The sequence below is a fragment of the Dromaius novaehollandiae genome, chromosome W (genome assembly GCF_036370855.1).
Source record: "Dromaius novaehollandiae isolate bDroNov1 chromosome W, bDroNov1.hap1, whole genome shotgun sequence".
NCBI lineage: Eukaryota > Metazoa > Chordata > Aves > Casuariiformes > Dromaiidae > Dromaius > Dromaius novaehollandiae.
This window is the reverse complement of record NC_088130.1, coordinates 61,983,618-62,003,745: the sequence shown is the minus strand read 5'-3', so window position 1 is coordinate 62,003,745 and position 20,128 is coordinate 61,983,618. Positions and strand designations below refer to the sequence as shown.

General features: G+C 39.7%; 1 protein-coding gene across 6 annotated transcripts in view; it reads right to left on the bottom strand.

The window, feature by feature from the left end:
* Positions 1–777: 777 nt before the first annotated feature.
* Positions 778–20,128, bottom strand: part of LOC112982198 (protein hinderin) — a 172,746-nt gene continuing 153,395 nt past the window's right edge. For all 6 annotated transcript variants that reach the window (XM_064500430.1, XM_064500428.1, XM_064500427.1 and 3 more), the window contains one exon: positions 778–4,221. In XM_064500430.1, the coding sequence (XP_064356500.1) occupies positions 4,008–4,221 (214 nt within the window). In that variant the 3' untranslated portion in view covers positions 778–4,007. The remainder of the gene's footprint in view (positions 4,222–20,128) is intronic.

Below are 20,128 nucleotides of genomic sequence, written 5' to 3'. Positions count from 1 at the left end.
TTCAGACTTGCTATATCCACTCTCAGATTCTTCTGTAATCAGAGTCCACACCATCCTCTCCCTTGCTATCAATTAAATCTAGTCCATACGTTGGTTATATCTGCACTCAACCCTATTATTCTCCTTGTGCTCTGGCCTCCCTATCTAGCTACTGTACAGGGGAGGAGCTAAAGCTGGGTTATTTCCTTCTTTCCCTGAGTATCCTTTGGGCAGCAGCTCCCCAAGCTCAGCAACAAGATTTGGAAAAGGGGTGGGAAGTCATAAGCATCATTTGGGAATCTCTGCTTTAAGGGATTTCTCACCCCAGGATATAAGCACAAAATTCTCTCTCATCAGCTTATTATATTTCAACAACTCATCTCCTCTACCTTTAGAGCTGGCCCAGCTGCATTCAGCCTGTACCTTCTGTCATCCTTTGCTGCAGTTCTCTGCCTTGCATCCTTGTCCTGTCTTGCCTACACCTCCATCCTTTCTTCCTTACTCTTGAATTCAGTCTTTCTGCCCCAGTGCATGGTGCTGGCTCCCCCCATTCTCCTCTCCAGCCAACTCCTTTTGTACTGAGACCTCCTCCTCCTGCACACCATGCTCCAAAAGAGGTCTTGGTCTTTCTCACAGCAAAACCCACATCCTGGAGAGAAAAAGAAGGTTTAAAACTGGCTCCTCATCTATATTAGCAAACTGAAGATCGAGAACATATATGATACCATGATGTGGAAACTGGAAGATACCATCAATGGCAATTGCTACATCTGAGCTGGATAAAAAAATACAAGATAATTCAAATAAATGAAGGTCTGGAAGATAAAGTGAAACTCCCAGATAATTTATTACATTAAAACCTCACACACATATATGTTTGGGTTTAAGATGAGATTTAACAGTGGGAGTGGAGAGGCTAAAAGTGGAAAGAGTGCGATTGTTACAGGTCCACTGCGTGCAAGGTGCACAAAAGAGATGACTACACAAACATGGCAAGTGTGTGGACACAAGCCATTCAGGAAGGATGCAAAGTGAAGATATGGGTAGCAGCCTTAGCAGAAGTCATGTTACTCCACACAGCCTCATATAAAACACAGTCTGATGTGCAGCTGAAGCATATTAACTGGGAACACTCTGGACAAACAATCTATGGCTGGACTAACTCCCCAGCGGCAGCTTCCTAATATAGGAGCTTAAACTTAAAAGGACACTGTCAAGTGATTGCTTTTGGTAGTTTAATTTTTGCATTTCCTCTAATGTTTTAGCAGATGGAAAACAATTCCCCTCTCAGTTCCAACTACTGATTTTGTCCTTTCCTATTTGACAATCATTGATTTTTTTTTCTAAGGCTATAAATGTTTTAATAACTTCAACTTTGTAGTGCCTCATGGCAAAATATCTTTGCTTGCACAGACTGCTAAACACTATTCCTAATGTACTGCTGATAACCAGAGCAAGAGCCTGTATTATAAAAAATGAATTTTCACAGAGTCTACCAAATTAATAGCTCTTGTTTCTTAGTTCACATCTCAGAGATAGTTAAAACATGAAGGTCTTCACCCATCAGATATTTCAACCAGCTGAATTCTAGAATTCTTGGCTACGACATAAAGATATGTCTCCCATGTAGCTCTGGCTGATGGACAGCACCTGGACTGTAGAACCCACAATCTTGACAATGTCCCTATTAGAAAGGGTTACTACTAAAATACAGATTCAAGTCAAAAGTCACCATCAGAATTAGAATAGTTAACGGACAAAACGGATCATAAAGAATCCTACAGTAGTTAAACACTGGCACCCACAAAGAACCAAAGAACATAATGCTCCCATGCAGTGTTCTGGAATGTGTACACGAAGGCACCTTTTTAAGAGCTATATATATATTTTTTTACTGTTTTAAAAGGTCAGTTAGTACTTATTAAAAAGGCAATTAAAGTTGCAGTCAAACTGGAAAAGAGAAGAAAAGCGACTGGACTGAAATTGGCGAATTATTTCTTTACAAATGCCAAACCTTAAAAAAAAAAAGAATAAAAAAACCTCTGAAACCTACGTGCTGGTCATTTCTTCATGGTTCTCCTGTTGCTCCTTGTGAATTTTCCTCTTCCTTCTTTCTCCCTTTCCCTGTCCTCTTAAAGAAGGAGAATATGTTCACCTTGATTCCCAAGACTCAGCCAACAGGAACACACTGAGTAAGAAAACCTATTTCTCCAACTACTGTACTTGGACAGGGCACCTACTGTCTTTGGAATTTCAACCAGAAACTTGTGTCCTAGGAGGCTCAGGGATTAGAACAAGAGGGACATTCAGCAGCAGATGAGCATATTAGAAAGAACTATAACTTTACAGACAGCCAGAAAGGCCAAGCAGGGCCTTTCCACAGCAGTCATCTTCTGGTCCAGCAACACTGGTTCTCCCCTTCAAACTCCTTCAGGCAGCTTTTAAAATTCGGCTGGGATGCAAGAAAAGGATATCACCTAATTTGTGATTAAGACTAGATCTGAATCAAACAGCTCAGAATAACTTAAGGTTCATCTCTCCCTTCATTCTCCCTTTATTTCATTGCTATAAAAGCACTGTGCTGCTAGGGGTGTAAGTTTTATAAACTGTATTGTGCATGCTCCCATCAGAGAGACATTGTGGGCCCCACTGCCAAGTCCTGCGAGCTCCTTGCAAAGCACGGGAGTACTTCATGAGAGCTACTGCACAAGAGCAAATGAGTGGGAGGCAGGCAGGCAGCAGCAATTCCCCAAGGATCACTACAGAGACTCATTGCCATTAAGATAAGCAGGGTTGCCTGAAGAGACTGTCACAAAAGCTGTACTGGCCCACAAAGTGGTGTTTGGGAGCAAATGGCCTAGAACTTGCCCATACTGCCACAATTCTACCTTTCCCTCGCTGCAATTTTACTGTGCAAAATGAGTATTTTAGCCTCATATTTCTAGGAACACATGCTGGTGGCTACTGTTACAATAAAATATGAACACTGCATTGTGGAGAAAATGACCGTTAATCCTGTAATCTGCAGTCATTTTTACCAATTCTGCACATTTCTTTAAATAACCAAGTGCATGCAGTAGATGGAAGTGCATTTAAATAAACTGAAATAGATACGGCATGAATAATTAAAGCCGGCAGGGAAACGTGCATTGCGAGACGCTAGTGGAAATAATTACTGATTTGTCTTATTTACAATAGAGCCTGGATACAGGATCAAAATAGTGCAAGTCAGGGAAAACGTCTGAAGACTGTTCTTATCCTACAACTACCATATATTTCATCTTGAAAAGTACATAAACTAAGTTTTGGACAACTACAACATCTGACTGTGTTCTGCTATTCCAGGGTTAGGTTTCCCAACATGTAAACCATGTCAAATAGCACTGATTTAAGGAGGAATATATTTCAAATGGATATCTAGTGCATAAACCTGCAACATCATCTACTAATGTTATTAAACACTGTATAGTTGAGCTTAGGATATACTCCCTAAAATCCCAGCACAGTAAATATCAGAATGCTGAAGGCAAAAGTAGATCATAGAATCACTGGGAAAAGTAGTAAAGTGCTTGTACCTTTATAATACACCAGGTTTTAAACAGGCTGTTGTTTAATTAGAAAATAATCTACTTGGAATGTGGTGGTTCTTGAGTGTTAGGCAGTTCTTGCAAACTGCTTCAGAGCTAAAAATCAATAATGAAATAAACTTTCCATATGAGGCTGGCTAAACTGTGACTTCAATCTATTAGAAAACATTGTGCATTAAAAAAATTCTATTTTGGAATGATTACTTGGCATGTGAAAGGCTTACAAAACAATGCTAACATTTCCTGACTGGTCTATCCCAAAAATCTTCCTGCAACATGATTGCTAAATCCAAAATGAAACAGAATGCTAAGCAGCTATGTTCTGGAGGAGGGAAGACAATCGTCAAGCAAATAATTTAAAAATGATACTTTGACACAAACAAATCAGAAATAAAAAAGTTCTAAAAATTCTACACGAGGGCTGTAGACCAATAAGCCTTGTCAAATGAAGAAAATCTCTTCAAGGAGCCGGCTCTCCTCTAGCTCATCTGCTCTGCTTCTGGAACTCCGAGGGGCCTGGTACCAAGCCCACGGCCTGTGACTTGGATGACGAGCTGTGTGCATTTTGCTCCTGTCATGGGATTCTCTGTAGAGGTGTCCTGGGGCGGATATGGGACTCATAGCTTCAACCAGGTCAAGAAGAGAGGCTTCATACCTGGAGAAACATATCAAGAAAATGGAGTTCCATTAAGCATCTCGGCATCACACAGAAATTGAATCCAACCTTCCCACCCTCATAATTCAGACTACACCTAGATGTGCCCGATGGGTGCCATAGGAACAGGCAGAATTTTGCTGTATGAGTTCCTATGAGGAATACCAACACGGAGTTGAGCAAAGCATGGGTGCACAGTTTATTTTAAGCTGTTTCATCAGATTTTCCATTTGAGGTGTATAATGTCTTAGTCACACTCTGGAGATTGAGGACAGAACTAAGAGATATGACAGACAAAAACACAGAACAGGTACAAGACAGACCCACATAGGTAACAGTAAAGTGACTTATACACAGGCTGCACTTTTTTGAAGAGACTCTACACTTGATTTAGTTTCCCAGGGATTTGAAAACAGCAGGAGCCTTTATTATTATTGCCACAAACTACACGTGCTTCCTGTAAATCTCTGTGCACTATATGGAATCTGTCTGGTGGAAGCACTGAAGGAATACAATCTAAGCAAGGCAATACAAAATCAGCGCTTCAGGCACCAAGAGAGAAGGCAAAGATGCTAAACATTACTCAAGCTGTCCTTTAAGTGTGAGTACAGATGTGGAGGAAGGTTGCAAGCCAATGTTAGCTAGTAACGCACGCTGAATAATGGCAGTTACTTTAGACAGAGACTTCCTATTAATATTCACACGAGACAAGACCTGATCTAAATACCAGCACAGGATTGATCATTACAATATATTTTCTCCTGTCCAATTTTAAATGTCTTAAACAATACCGGTTCCACTGCTTCCCCAGGGAGGCTGTTCTCCAGTCTAAGAGATATCACTCAAGAGTTTTACCCAAAAGTCCCCTTAGTTCTATCTTATCATTGTTAGCACGAACCTGCCCAATTTTCCCAATGCCAAAGTAATTCACACACTCAATGACTTGCACGCAGAGAAGATTATTCACAGCATCCAACCCTAGGCCTCAGGGTAGCTGGTTGGTTTTCACAGGCTCCCTCTATTGTAGGTAGAAAGAGTAGCTCCTCCATACAGCAAGGGAACATCTCAGGTTCCTGTTTCGAGTCCTTATGGAAAAGCCTCTGTTTTTCCACTCAGGACAGAGAGAGCCTAGGAAGATTAAGCAACTAGCCAGCTGGAGTAGGTGCCTAAATTTGGGTGAAATGAAAAATTCTTACGTATTCATGACACTTTATTGAGGTGAAACATTGGCAAAGGCCAATATATTTCCCAGAGGCAGACTACCACTGAACTCACCACCTATGTTGTTCACTAACATCATGCAAAGCAGCAGCAGGTAAAGCAGCTTCGCTGCCTAAACTAGCAAAGCCACGCTACATACATTTCATTAGCTCTTTCATTAGCTCCAGCAGTGAGAGTTACATCCCAACTAGTCAGGGAACTCATAGTAACTCACAGTCGTGTCAGAGACTCTGGAAGACTTCCTTAGTTCAGAGGAGTTAGCTGTGCTGGTGATGGGTTAATAGTGGTGTTAATGATAAATCATTAGAGCTTTCTTACGCTATGATTGCACTGGAAAGGCAACCCTTTCATTCCCTTCAACCATTTCTATTGCTCCTTCCAATTTGATGGCCCTCATCATTGCTAGCACAGTCTGACCCACCATTACTGCATTACAGTGCTCTCCCCACCATTTGAGTACCTGTAGATTGGTTTGTTGTCCCTCAGATGTACTAGCTTACATTTCTCCCAATCAGAAACCCATTCTGCAAAATTCTTGTTCACAGTTTTAGGCTGTCTAGGTGTCTTTGTATTATCCGTCTGTTCAAATTAGCCCCAACAGAGCCAAAGCTGAGTGACTCAAAACAACAACAACAAAAACACAGGTAGTTTCGTTTCAGCTGGACTATGTAAATGGCTAACTGCCCTCAAATATGATGCATTACAGTTATCCTAATCAAAAATTTCAGAAGGACAAAAGTTTTTCGGGTAGCCAAGCAACACCATTTAAAGGGGCTGTTGTTTGAATTCAGAAAGTACCCTTTAAAAACTAAGGCCTTTTAAAGATGTCTCCAACCTAAGATGGAAAAAGCCACATTGCTAGTGAAAACTAGCACACAACTATATTAGACAGACTTTTCATGTAGAGAAAGTTTTGGACTAGACTCTATACAGATATACACAGATGCTTTAACCCCCCCCAAAAACAGTTAACACATACACTGTTTCATTAGCCACACCTAAAACTCTTTTTTAGATTAATCTAGTCTAGCATACAAATGCTTATCTCCCTTGACTGCAGTGCTATCATAAAATTTTCAATTTCTCCAGCAGCCACATTCAATCACAGATTAGGTAGGGGGAAACCAAACCAGCCAGTGCATTTACAGGAAACGTGTAGGCCCTAGATTTCAGCAGTACCTTGGAGTTCATTTCTTCCACAAGTTTATCTAAGTTTTACAGCATTTCTGCTATCAGGAAGGCTAAATGATTTAGCAGATTACAAGAGCAGCAAATAGCAAAGATTATGTAAAAGACCAGGTGTTGTAAATCAGTCTATTTGACACCACAGTTATATATGCAATAAAGTGAATGAACTATGCTAACAGAGTGCTATCTGATAAAGAGAATGCTCCCTGCAGGTATTTAGTGTTTAATCCCGTGATAATGGTTTGCCCCAGTTTGTCTAGGCAACATCAGACAGCATCTGGCTGGAGGCAACGCAGTAGACCTAGAATGGTTTGAATCTCAGAAAGACAATTTTCTCACAGTTTATTTGTATCCGAATGTTTAAAGAGATGCAGTCAGGATGCTCAAATCCTGAAATGTAACATTCTCTAAAAAATAGCATATGTATTCCCGGCATGATCTGAATAAATGCATAAGTAAAAACAAGCTTTATTATTATTATTATGACACTTTATTGCTTACATGAACTCAAGGCTCCAGGATCAGGCACTCAAAAGTCAGGACATTTCAAACACGAAAACTGATCTCGCAAACTTGGCTTGTGAATACTGAACACTCTTTTAATGCAAATTAACAGCCAAGAGTACTCTCATATTGTTTACATTTCCCCAGGAGAAAAAAATCCCGGGTACTAGCATTGGGTACACAAACTACATACAGAAACTTCTCATGTATAGATGCTCAACCAAGCAACCAAAATGATCTATCAGCGCTAGATGATGTTTTGTCCTCTCGACGGAAGGAAAATGAGATGGGCAACTGTCCTTTTAAGGATAATTCAGTCTGTCTTCACCTTTTTGCTATATCTGTCAGTATGCTAGAAAGTCAATGAGCACCTCTGCAACAGACTGGAAAACAATCTCTTTTCTAAGTCTGGTTTTGACACTTCCCCCATATACATATATATACACATTTTTTTTACCTAACATTCCTCAGCTTCAAAGTCTGCATGTTTCATCCTGGGAGAAGAAAATGGGTAGTCTACTCTACAAGCTTAGATTAGAAGTCCAGCTATTTAGAGAGCTAAAATTTGGCGAAACTAATCTGATTCCATAGTCTCCAGAAATTGTATCAGTACAGGGGACACAAAGAATTGGTGTCCTGCATCTGCTGAAGGCAGGGTCAGGCCTCAGAGGGTAGAGACAGGAATAGAGAGAACAGACCAGGTTAAGCTCTGAAGCTTTTATTTCAATACAGAAATCTGACCTTTATTTTTTAATGTAAAAGGTAAAACTTCAAATATGGCTCAATAGAGAACAGCATGAAGATGCCCAAACTGTTTGAGAGTTAGGTACCACTGGGATCAAACCAGTACAGCTGTGTCAGTGCAGAACTGTGTCCTGGCTGGTTAAACCCATCCTGGTCTGGTGCTGCGCAGTGCCATGATGATACTCCCTTAATCCTGGGCATACAAGTAACAGTTGCCAGAAATTTGGCTCCTCAGCCACTAAGGTGCTTTTGGAAATTTATTATAAACTTTAAGCGTTAGCTCCTAATTAAATACAGAAGTATCTAGCGGAGTTTATACACTCTCAATGTAAAAGACTTTTGTAGTCCATCACTAAGGTAACAGGAAATATCATAAAGCATTATGATTCAGAACAGCTCATTAAATGCTCACATTTTAAAGAGGAAAACAGTACAAAAACAAAACCAGGTTCGCACAGTGCCAAATCCTTCCTCCTACAGTATTTCTCTTTCATTGCCTATGCAGCAGAAATACAACTCTCAGAACATCTACAGGTGCATCTTACTTTGCATTACGTTTCCAACCCGAATGGGGAGGAATGCTCCTGCATTTTTATGACGAACGTGCAAATGTGGCTGTTGCTCTGGGAACCATAAACCTCTTATTCCCAGGATGGTTGCTGAGAAATCACCTCAAACCATTTGGTTCTCTGTCAAATAAAACCTGCTGGGCAATCAGAGTTCAGACATTCCTACAATGCACAGGCTCTAAATGGTCTGGTTATGCAAAAATAATGCACAGAGTTAATCATTGTGTAGGATGACAGAGAAAACAGCATTCTTGAAGGTAACCACAAAGCATCCTTACATCAGTTGGCTGAACAGTGATGCTTTATTTATTTATTTATTTAGACTTTTGGGATATGTCACTGAATTTTTAATATTTGTCTATTTCCCATGGTAAAATATGTGATATTTCTTATACACTGTTCAATTTTTAAACTACACTATTGTATTTTCATATTGAGCAGTCATTTAACCAATAATATCATTCGGTCCTTCCTGGAAAAACAGCACAATCCCAAACACGTTTGAAATTTGGAGGAGCAGGAATTTCCCAATGAGGCAAAATAACTAAACTTATTGGAGTCATAAATACTCTGGCAGTCAGATATATGTATATTTCCTTAAACAAGCAGTGTCAGATATTATTTGATCACCATGTTCAGAGATATCTTTTCATTTACAGTCTCAGAAAATTTATTCTTCAACCATAAATGCATACAAAATGCACAGAATGTCTGTTCTGCAAGGGGATGGCATTTCAACAAAGCATACTGGCAATACGGTTTTGGAGATTAGTAGCTGTACAGGTTTACTTTATTTAACTGTATATACCAAAGGAAATAAAAAGGTTTACTTTTATACTGCTGCTTATATTTTCAACATAAAGTTCAAAGTGATTTACTAATGTTACATGAATTGCCTTTGAATTACACCACAGCATTGTGCCTAAGTACAAAGCCTAACACTATTTTGTATTCCTAAAACACCGCCTGCCTCCAAGCACTTTACAAATACTAAATACAGCTAAAAACACATTGAAGGGGTAAGAAACAGACCCATTTTACAGAAAAGAAAACCAAGCTTACTGTTATTCTAAAGCAAGTATCAAACTCCTACTAGGTTATATAGCAAACGGCAAATAAAAGCAGCTTCCTAGGGATAAAACACACAGGCAGAGAAGTGGCCTTAGCAGCCAAAACTACCCCAAACCTGAAGATAAAATGCTTGTGATGCAACGTGAGGTTATCTGTGAAAAACTTGCTTTGATGAATGATCACCCACTCCCAAGTTAATGCAGGCTACATGGGTGGAGGGCAAAACTCTGCCCAAATTAATGGGTCCTCTGCAATGCCATCTGTCTCTGACTGTGCCCTAAGGACATGTGAAATATCCTGCTGGCTCAGACCAGGATTCTGACTTGTGGTGGCTGGAGACTTTTAGGTGGTTGGATAGAAAAGGAAAGCTGAGGAGAGGCTAACTTTGCAGTTATTCCCTGAGAGGCCAGAAGTCAGGATAGAGGACCTTGCCTTTCATGTTGTACTTTGTACTGCATCTTCAGTGACCAAAGAATTCCCATATAGTGACTCAAGATGCTGCAATCGAAAAAATAACAGAGGAGTGCAATCTTTGAGGCCGAAGCATCAAGAGAATGAGCAAGATTAAACAGAGAATCAGAGACAAATGGACTCTGCTAGTTAGCATGAGATTCCTATTTTATTTTACTTTCAAGTAGATTGGGAGTCTGAGTAGACACTGTTCACTGTGGGACATAGGAAGAGACAAATTCAGCAGTACTGTATGTATTTAAATCAGCTCCAGGTTGGGCCATATTTCTTGCCTGTAACAGGTCTGTATTTTCCAAAGGCATCTCAAAGTTTTTTAGTTCTTAAAGAAAAAGATCAGACTGCAGAATATTTCAAAGTGATTAAAAAAAAAAATCTGAGCCTTTTATTTGAAATACATCACACAATGTAAAACAATATATTTACACAGTGTCCTCAGCAAGAGCCTCCCGGAGTGCTGCAAAACCCACACCCACATAATAGAGAGCTTACAGTATCAGAGACTGTTGCAGAACTCTCTAAGGCAGTATTCACAGAATCATAACCTAGAGAAGGAAAAGACTTATTAGATCATCCAGCCATCTCCCTGCTGACGGAGAACCATTCCCTACAGTGTGCTCCTTAATATTTGTTGCTAACAATCAGCCTCTTGCTATTCTCCTTGGGAGGCCATTCCACAGCCAAATACATCTCACACTATCATTACCATTATTACTTATTTATGGGCTATAGTATAACCCGGAGGGGCCTTGATCAAGATCATGGGGACCCACTCCACAAACACTTGTAAGAGTGATTCCTTGTCCAAAAAAGCATACAGTATAAACAGATAAGTCAAAGTCCAGGGAGGAAAATATAACATAAAATTAAGCAGATCGGGATAGCATGGAAAACATCGCAAATGTTTCATGCATTTTTGCTTTAGAGTTTGGTAGCAGGAAAAGGTATGCGTGACACAAACAAGAATACGCAACAAGAAAATGTTTCTGATAGTCAGCTGGAGATAGACAAAGAGGGTTTTTTCTTCCTCCCACCCTCACGCCATTAGTTATAGCTAAAAATCTTGCATGGCACTCAGAAATCCATCTCCTTTTTTTGGTGCAAATACACCTTAGGTATTTGAATAATATCACATTTTTCCATTCTGCTCCAGTTTCGGCCAACATTTATCCAAGCCACACATATTTAATCTTCTCTCATATATCAATACCTCTAGCATAGCAACAGGTTTTGCTGCTTTCCTCTGATCTTTGACAGTATCTTTCCAGTAAGCAACCAGCCAGAAATGAGCACCATATTCCCCTGGTATGGTGACACAGAAACAGAGAGGAGAGCTGCTCCCTCTAACACTCACGCAATGCACGCATTTGCAGACTCAGATGACACTGGCCTTTCTGTTGCTACTTCATTGCTTTCTAATTTGTATGTACTGGTACATTGCGCTCTAACATCGCTCTATGCTGTAAGAGCTACAACACCAGCAAACTGAATGCCTCTTATTCTGTGAGGTTAGTGGTAATTATCACTAAATCTTGTGAAAAATGTCATCAGAGACTGCAGCCCTTTGTATTGGAGGAATTGGGAGAGAGGCAGCAGGATTTGGTAATATCACACCTTTGCTAACTTAAATGAGTCATGCTTGAAAGTGTTATGGGATACCCTCTCCAAAGTGATAAACAGGAGTAAAGAGCTAAAGAGGGCTTCGTCTTGAAAGAGGCTGAACACTACTGGTTTCCCTCCGGCGTTCTGCATACCAAGCAGAGCCAGCGTACTAAAGGATACTGAGTTCAGCAACAGCATCTCAGAAAACTTCTGCCCTAGGTAACAGCTAATAAAAGATCTATCTTTCTCAGTTTTCACCCTGGTTTCACCTATGATGGCATCCAACTGGCTGTCATTACTGAAACAATACTTACTGTCACTCTCATTCCTCCTTGTGACACAAACAAGCCACTGCCATCTTCACTTGACCTGTAGGCAGAGACCGACACCTACATTTCTCACCTGTCCTAACTCCGTTCCCAATGCTCCCAATCCTACCTCTTTGCCCTGGTAACTCAGCCTTTTCTATTACTTCCATGCTGGACTTTCACTCAGACCCTGCTGCCGTGTTACCAACCTGTCAAATACAACCGAAAGGGCTTCTTTATTGTTTTTGTCTGTGTGTGCTTTTAGTAGTTAAAAAAACAACAACAAAATCCAGATAATTTCTTTTAAGCTATGGCTGCAGGCAGCTGTACTGACATAACTGAGGTTGTGATAATTCTGGAAGGGAGAGGGTGAACGGAAAAACGAGTATTGAGAAGTGGAGAAGCCTTTTAAATCAGATCTGCCAGTGACAAAAGGATAACTTAGAACAAAGTTTTAGTAAAAAAGAAAGATATCACAGAACCACGGAGTTTAACAACCACCTCTGCAATCATTCGGTTTGTATTGTCCTTCTCTCCCTTCCCACACACCCTTTTCCATCTCATCAAGTCTGAAAGCTCTTCAGATCAGAAAATGAACGTTAGTGTATGTTCAACACCTGAGGCCCTGATTCTGCTGTGATATTACATAATAACTTTGCACTTCAGAGCATGCTTAGCTTTTATTCCCCTTAAGCACTCTGTCATCCCAGCATATCTTCACCATGATCTTCAACCGTTATTGTTCTGGGTCAAAACTAAGTTGTCGTCATCTTTTCTGCCATACCTCAACCCCATATTTCTCCCACCTTAACAGCCTTTTTTCTCAATATTTTGCTCTTACAAGTTTGTCCCCAAGCATTTTTCCCCATAGAGCAACCTCTAATTCAATGAATCATCTTTTAAATTGTGCTTTTTCTTTTATAACGTATTAGAGCCTTTGACAAAGAGTTGCATATATAAGTGGCAGTGCAATTCTGCACCTCCTCTCTGCCATTCTGTTTTGTCTCATAGTTTTGGTTTCTTTTTCATGTTTCATCCCTTTTCCCTAATTTGCTTTTTGCAGAGCTAGGACTAGCTTATATCCCTGTACATTGCTGAGAACCTTCAGGGCACTAAATAAATAAACACAATTTAAAGGGGCATGGCTCAGGGAAAAAAAAATACCATACAGGTTGCAAAGTCCATCACGATTTACATGGATTAACAGTCTGCCTTTCTTCACAAGCTCAGTCCAAATTCTTAGCCTGCCAGATAATAAATCACCTTTTCGCTTCAACAGTACAGTCACTGGGAGATCTGCATAGTTTTAGGTCAAGCATTTATAACCATTTTATGATTCCAAAGTTTTTTACCTTGTCATTTAGTTACTGAACTGTGAGCTTTCATTGACTTTCTAACCATTGTGGCAAGAAATGCTACCACCTGTGCAAGATTTAAAACCTCATAGAACAGAGGAGCAAAATTGGACTGCAGCTGTTTTAAGTGTATATTCGGGTGGAATCCGGACCCCATGGAAACCAGTGGAAGTTCTGCCACTGGCTCGGAGGCGTTGGGCTTCTTCCCAGTCTGCTGCAATTCATTGTGTCAGGGTGAATAGGTACTGCGAGCTCTCCATTTTACACCACGACACTTGGAAATGAGATGCCTCAGTGAATGCTTAGGAATTATTTATTTTACCTTTTTCTTTTTTTTCTTCCGCCCTGATGAAATATTTTACGTACAGACAATTGCTGTTTCTAAACACCTTCCTCTGGATCTGTGCTATTCTTCCCCTCCTGCTTATCAGCTTAATTTCTTCTGCTGTGGCATGGAGTGTTTAATAGCAAAATCCAGCAGTCAAATTCTTCTGTTTCTTAATTATCTCTGCCCTGTCAGCTATATCACTGAAAACAAGTTACCATTAGACAATTCAGATACCAATAAACACCAAGTTGTGATAATATAAAGTTCTGTATTACTGTCATTACAGAAAAAGCTGTTTCCAGGAGGCTTAAAAAAATTAAATAAGCCCAGCACTTCTAAATGGTCGAAAACCTAAAGATATCTTAATTATTCTTCAATATCTTAATCATTCTGTAGAATCATGATCTTGTATAATGGCCATTTTAAATGAAAGGTTTGCTGCTCTGCACAGTTGCCACTTCCTTCTAATTGTGAATTAAAGCATAATTTAGCATGGCTCTATTCCAGCATGACTAGAAAAATTTACAGACACTAACTCTGGCAGAATAAGGGGGGAAAAAAAAGCAGTTTGATTTCTTTAAGTAATAGACAATCACTCACCAAGTTGTACTTTAAAACAAAACACTACAGCTTTAAGTTGACAAACTGATTTGAATTAAACTACACAAAAAAGTGCTTGCACTGTAAATCTTACAGGGCAAAAGTGATGGTAGGTTATCATTCTGTTTATTAGCATGCACTTTGGAGAGCTCAGGGCAAGTATGGATATGCATTCTTTCCATTTTATGCCGCACATTACTGAAAACACATTCCCCATAAATAATTCATAAATACATTGTCTGAAATTTCAGATTCCAAAAATACAACATGGTTTTCAACTTTATGGTTGCTTGGTCTTCAGAACAGAAGTAGACAATTGGATGGATGGACTTGGCAACCCTGATAAGAACCCATCAGTCAGAATTACACTCCGGAGGTAAATGCAAACATCTTCTAGCTCCTGATCCATGAAACAGCAAGGCCGCAATGATAGCCCCTGTGCTTATGTGAGCAGTCCCTTGGCAAGGAACAGGGAGAAAAAGAGAAAAGGCTGAAGTAACCATGTAGCGAGAAGAAAATGCTCAGTTGGAGGCTTGACTTCAAAAAGAACTTTTATTACAAAAACCAATGCCTTGGTCCTCTCTGTTCATGAGCCAGATGTATAGCAGGAAAGTCAGGAAAGAAAAGGAAGCTTTACAGGATGGCGTGATAGGGAGCTAATGGGGCTGAAACTGCCTAGAAATCCAGAGGAACTTAAATTTCAAGTATAGTAATAGCCAAAATAGAGAATGAGCATATTTTGCCTTGTAAAAAGCCCATTTGCTGGCCAGACTGTGCACCACAAACTTGAGTGCTGCTTGTTGCTCTCAGCTTTTAATTGGTATAACTTTGTTAATGCTAAAGGCATAGTAATTTTGCAACAGCAAATGATGGAATAGCATTCTTTTATGCCAGTTACACTGGCATAAGAGAAGTGAACACAGGATCTTGCAGATCATCTAGAAAAGCCTAATTTCTGCAAGGAGCAGAGTGACCACAACTCACAGTGAAGAAGCTGAAGTGTGCTGTAGAGGACAGAGTGCTCGAGTTTTACATGCCTTGCAATTCTGGATTTTGCTGATGTTATATGTGTAATTTATGCTCAGTGGCTTCTTTTTCCTTCCTAATGTACTCAGAAGCCTCACATCAGAGAGCAGCTGCTTTTCAGCCAGCTTCGTGTTCACTTGCTCTGCTCTAGTCACAGCCCAGTGAGAGAGGCACAAGCAGTTTCAGGTACTTTAATGAAATCTTTCGTATCTGGTCCTAACAAAACAGGAACCCAGAATCTTCCTATATGCTAGCTCTTTATTTGAACTCCTTTACTCAAATTTTGCCTGAAAGCAAACATTGCAACCGGGCTAGAATAGCTGGCATCCTGATGTATTGATTGCTTCGACTCAGACCATATGTGAAGAAACAAAAGCTGCCATAGAAATTGCATGCCATTACCCAACTACTGTTAACCTCCCTGCTTCACACTCAGTTGAGCAAGGGTCGGGACTAACCGCCATTCCATTCATTTCCAGGTGTTCTGAACTCTCCGGGGTAATCTTTAAATCAGCTGAGATTTCATACATCAAAGATGAGGATACATAATTCAAGAGAAGTCACTGAGAGAAAACAGTAGGTGTAAAAAAAATAGTGTGTTGGTGGTGCCTGGTTTAGCATGTCAAAGAGGGGCAACAGCTAGCGAGGAGCTGCACGCAGGCGGCCCAGGAACACGCCGCGTGGCAGCGCAGGTAGTGTCTTTGTAAGCTTCATAGGCAAACAGGCACTGAATAGGCTTGACACTGTGCAAGTACTAAGCTAGAAGGCACCCTACAGAAAAAGCCAGCAGTAAAGCATGGAGTACAAGGCACTCAGGCCTGGTGTCCCTTGGCTACAGCCAGCGCATGCTAACAACCTCTTTCAAAAACTTTACGCAGGTGGTAGGTGTCCCACTGAGATAAATTACCTACTTTTGGTTGCTGAACAGATGGGTAGGGAAGTGAAATTTTAGTTTCTTCATTCCCAGCAGTAACTAGCAAAGATGATCTCAGGCTCTGCTGGATTACTTTTCAATAACCATATACCTGCAGACAGTCTGTGTTTCTGTCAGAAACTACAGTGTCATTGATACACTACAGAAAAAAAAGGCAGGGCACTTAATGGCCCAGGAGACTGGTGCCAAGTCTCTCACTGTCATATTCTGCTGAATATATGCTAGGCTGAGAAAGGCCGGAAAGTGAACCAAGCTGCTGGTCAATGGCATATGTGATATGAGGTGGTGACACACAAGATGGTTGTGCTGCCATTCAGAGGGACTGTGACAGGCTGGAGAAATGCAGATCTTATCAATGTATATAAATACCTGATGAGGTAGAATAAAAACAGAGCCAGACTCTTCTCAGTGGTGCCCAGTGAAAGGACAAGAGGCAGTAGGCACAAATTGAAATACGAGAAATTCTATGTACACAATTTTTACTGTAAGGGTGGTCAAACACTGGAAAAGATTGCCCAGAGAGGTGGTGGAGTCTCCATCTCTGGAGATATTCAAAACTCTGATTGGACACGGTGCCGGGCAACCTGCTCTAGTTGACCGTGCTGTAAGCAGGGGGTGTTGGCCTAGATGATCTCCAGAGGTGCCTTCCAACCTCAACCATTCTGTGACTCTGAATGTGTAGTAGGGTGTTTTTTCTTCACAGACACACCAAACCTCACTGACAGTGTATGACAGAAGGCCAGGGACTGACTAGCAAGGACTGAATTGCGACTTAACCGTACAGAGCATGTGTGGTGCAACCACTGAAGCTTAAACTGCCAATGTCCGCAAAACAGGAAGCTCCATTAACCAATCCAAAACATTAACCAAGGGCTACTTTTGCCCAGAAGGGTTTGGACCTCCGTAAAATCAGACTGGACACACAATGCAATGATAAATTTAAACAAGCCTTTCCCATCCCTACGTATTCATACATACTGCCACTACATCACTTGCATCTTATTCATGTAAAAATACATCATAGTATAGCACACTACCATATATATATGGTATATATATGTATATATATATATACACATACATACACACACACACTTTTCAATAAGAAGATCACATCTATGTGTTAAAAAAACCAGCAAAAATATTTTTAGTATATTCACTTAAAATTTGCAAATATTTATCTGGCAGAAATCTCCAAATAACTTTACAGCAAGACCTGTCAAAGGAAACAGAACTCTTGCTAAAAAAAAAAAAAAAAAAGAAAAAGAAAAAGAAAGAAAGAAAGAAAGAAAGAAAGAAAAAAACACCCTACAAAATGAATGTGACCCAGGGACTTACCCTTCTATGCAACAACACGAGTAGAGTGCACGCAGACAGTGAAGTCCACAGGGCGTGAAATTAAAATTTTCACACAGATACAATGAAGTAATGATACAATGTTACAACCTTGGCACAAAAATCTTCTGGTTTGAGTAAAGTCAATGTCATGTGATGTTACGGTTTGTGCACTGGCAGAAATGGTCTGCTACTAAAAAGTTCATAACAAAACAGGAGTGAAAGCAAGAGAATTGTACAGATAATTACAATAGGCCTATACATTCTAGTGATCTACACATTTCCTAAGAAGCTCATCACAGTAATATCTAGTTGTCACTGCAGGCTGCGTTAAGAAAACACACTTTTCTCTCATGCCTAGAAATCTAAGAGCTAAGATGCCACCGGGAGATAGGAGAAAGAAAAATGAAAGGGATTTGAATTTGGAAAGGAAGAGGGAGGGAGATATGGATATATGTGTAAGAATAGGGATGCAGGGAGCAACTGCATGGAGTTGACCCAAGCTGGGAGGAGCAGCGGCTGGAGCACTCTTAAGACCTTGCAGGAATTGCTTCCCGTGTTGCAGTAAGAGGGGAAAGAAGCACTGGAACAACGTAGGTTCCTCAAAAAGGACAAGGTCATTGGCACAACAGTGGTACTTGAATGTTTCCAGGAAGATCCATGGGCAGGGGCAGAGGTGCAGTTATGACAATTTGCCGCACCAGACTTGAGACTTGCAAAGCAAGCTACAAACAGCACCCATAGTACTACAAATATATGTGCACAGTACAACACTGTGTGAATTATCAGATGACCTTCATGAAGCAGGAAAAATTTTCTTTCCAAAAGCATGAAAAAGTCTGCAAGTTCATAAATCATAAAGCTGCTCATACATTATGACGTTTCACAGCTATCTGATAGATTGACAGATGTGCATGCATTCTACAAAATATATTTATAGGTCAGAACTATGGGAAATAAAATCTGAATTCCGTACCACTGCGCATCTCAAAGCACAGTTTTATGGTCACAGGTACAGGAGTTATACACACGAGTACTGGTGGCAATGCAAGTTGTGTGCAACTCACCCTTCTAGGAATGTAACAGAAAGTCAGTCTAACAGTGCAAAGGTCATTTCTGACATGGCATGTTTCTCACCCTACTGATCCAAGACGATACACACAGATGTCACAAATGTGACTTAATAAAACCTTCAAGTCTTCAGCTTATTAATTCTTTTAAATTTTTCTCATTTCATTCCAGTGATTTCATTAGGTTAGACTTCTTCATCTTTATTAAAACATAATCAGAACTGAAATGTTTCAATAAACCCAATTTCTGTTTTAAGTAGTAAAAGATGATTCAATGCAGATGAAGCAAAAATGAAAGTTAAAAGTACAATGGCATTAGAAGCTTTAAGAATCTTCTTTAAAAGATTTTTAAATACATAAATTATATATTATTACTGCAGAATGTCTTTGTTTTTACAGAAAAAGAATTTAAAAAATAACATTTTTCCACTATGTTCTTCAGATGTCTATATCGAAATAAAATCATTTAAAATTTACAGATAGAAAGAACCAAAGGAGAAAACCAACACTTAAAATATCATTATTAAAACAGGAAGAGATAACTTTGTATAGTGCAGAAAACAAAGAAATAGTATTACTTTCAGTAAACGGCTTAATTTTCCACTGTGTTTTCAAATGAACCCCGCCCCATACATTAAGACTAAAAGAAATATTTTTTTCTTGCAGAGGGGCAGAAATGAAATACTACCTTATAAACTTAACAACCGATCAAAACTGTTATACGTGACCCTAAATTACCTAGGAGCTGGAAGTAAGTCGCATTGATAAATTTAAGCACTAAATTAAAACAATATTTACAATTTATTAAAATGTGTGATATCTGGAATGAAAAACATAAACAGATCCTGTTTTCTTTTAAGATTATCTAAATGATGGGGAGATAACTTTAATTATCCAGTCACAGCCTGTCACAAAGGCAAACTTACTATTTGAAAAAAGGAACGTCTGATTTAGGAAGAGGAAACAAGTCACACATTACAGTAGAAATTGGTGCATTCAGCTTAAGCAAGGAATAACAGGTTGACAACAGCAATCCTCTTGCTACAGTATAGGTGGGAACTAGGGATTACCCCATCAATTCTTAGTTTCCTTCAAATCTGTACCAGGAAACTAGAAGATACGTTACACAAGTCAAGGTTCATCCAAAAAATGTATTAAACAATTCGGTATTCTTTACTGTGAAATGCTGCCATAAATTTCCCTACCCAAATGTGGGAAGACACTTCAGTTATTTCATTACCCTACCCATGGAGCATCAGGGCCCATCTCCTATTATGTCCTATTCTAATTCCACTTATGTCAGTGAACTAATTACAGATAGGCAACCTTATAAGATTGAGACTTAAGCCCAGATACTGTTTATTTCCATATCAGAAATGTCTTAACAAGGATATTAAGAGATGAACATATAGTTATTAAAATATCTTTATTAGAAGCCATAGATTATGGATGAATTAAAGAAGCTAAAAAGCTGGAGAAAGCCACTAGTACAGAATCTTGGAGTATGTGGAGTTAAGAACACAATAACCACAGTAAGTCAGGACATGGGCTAACTGGATTTCTGGTCTGTCTCTAAATGTTGTA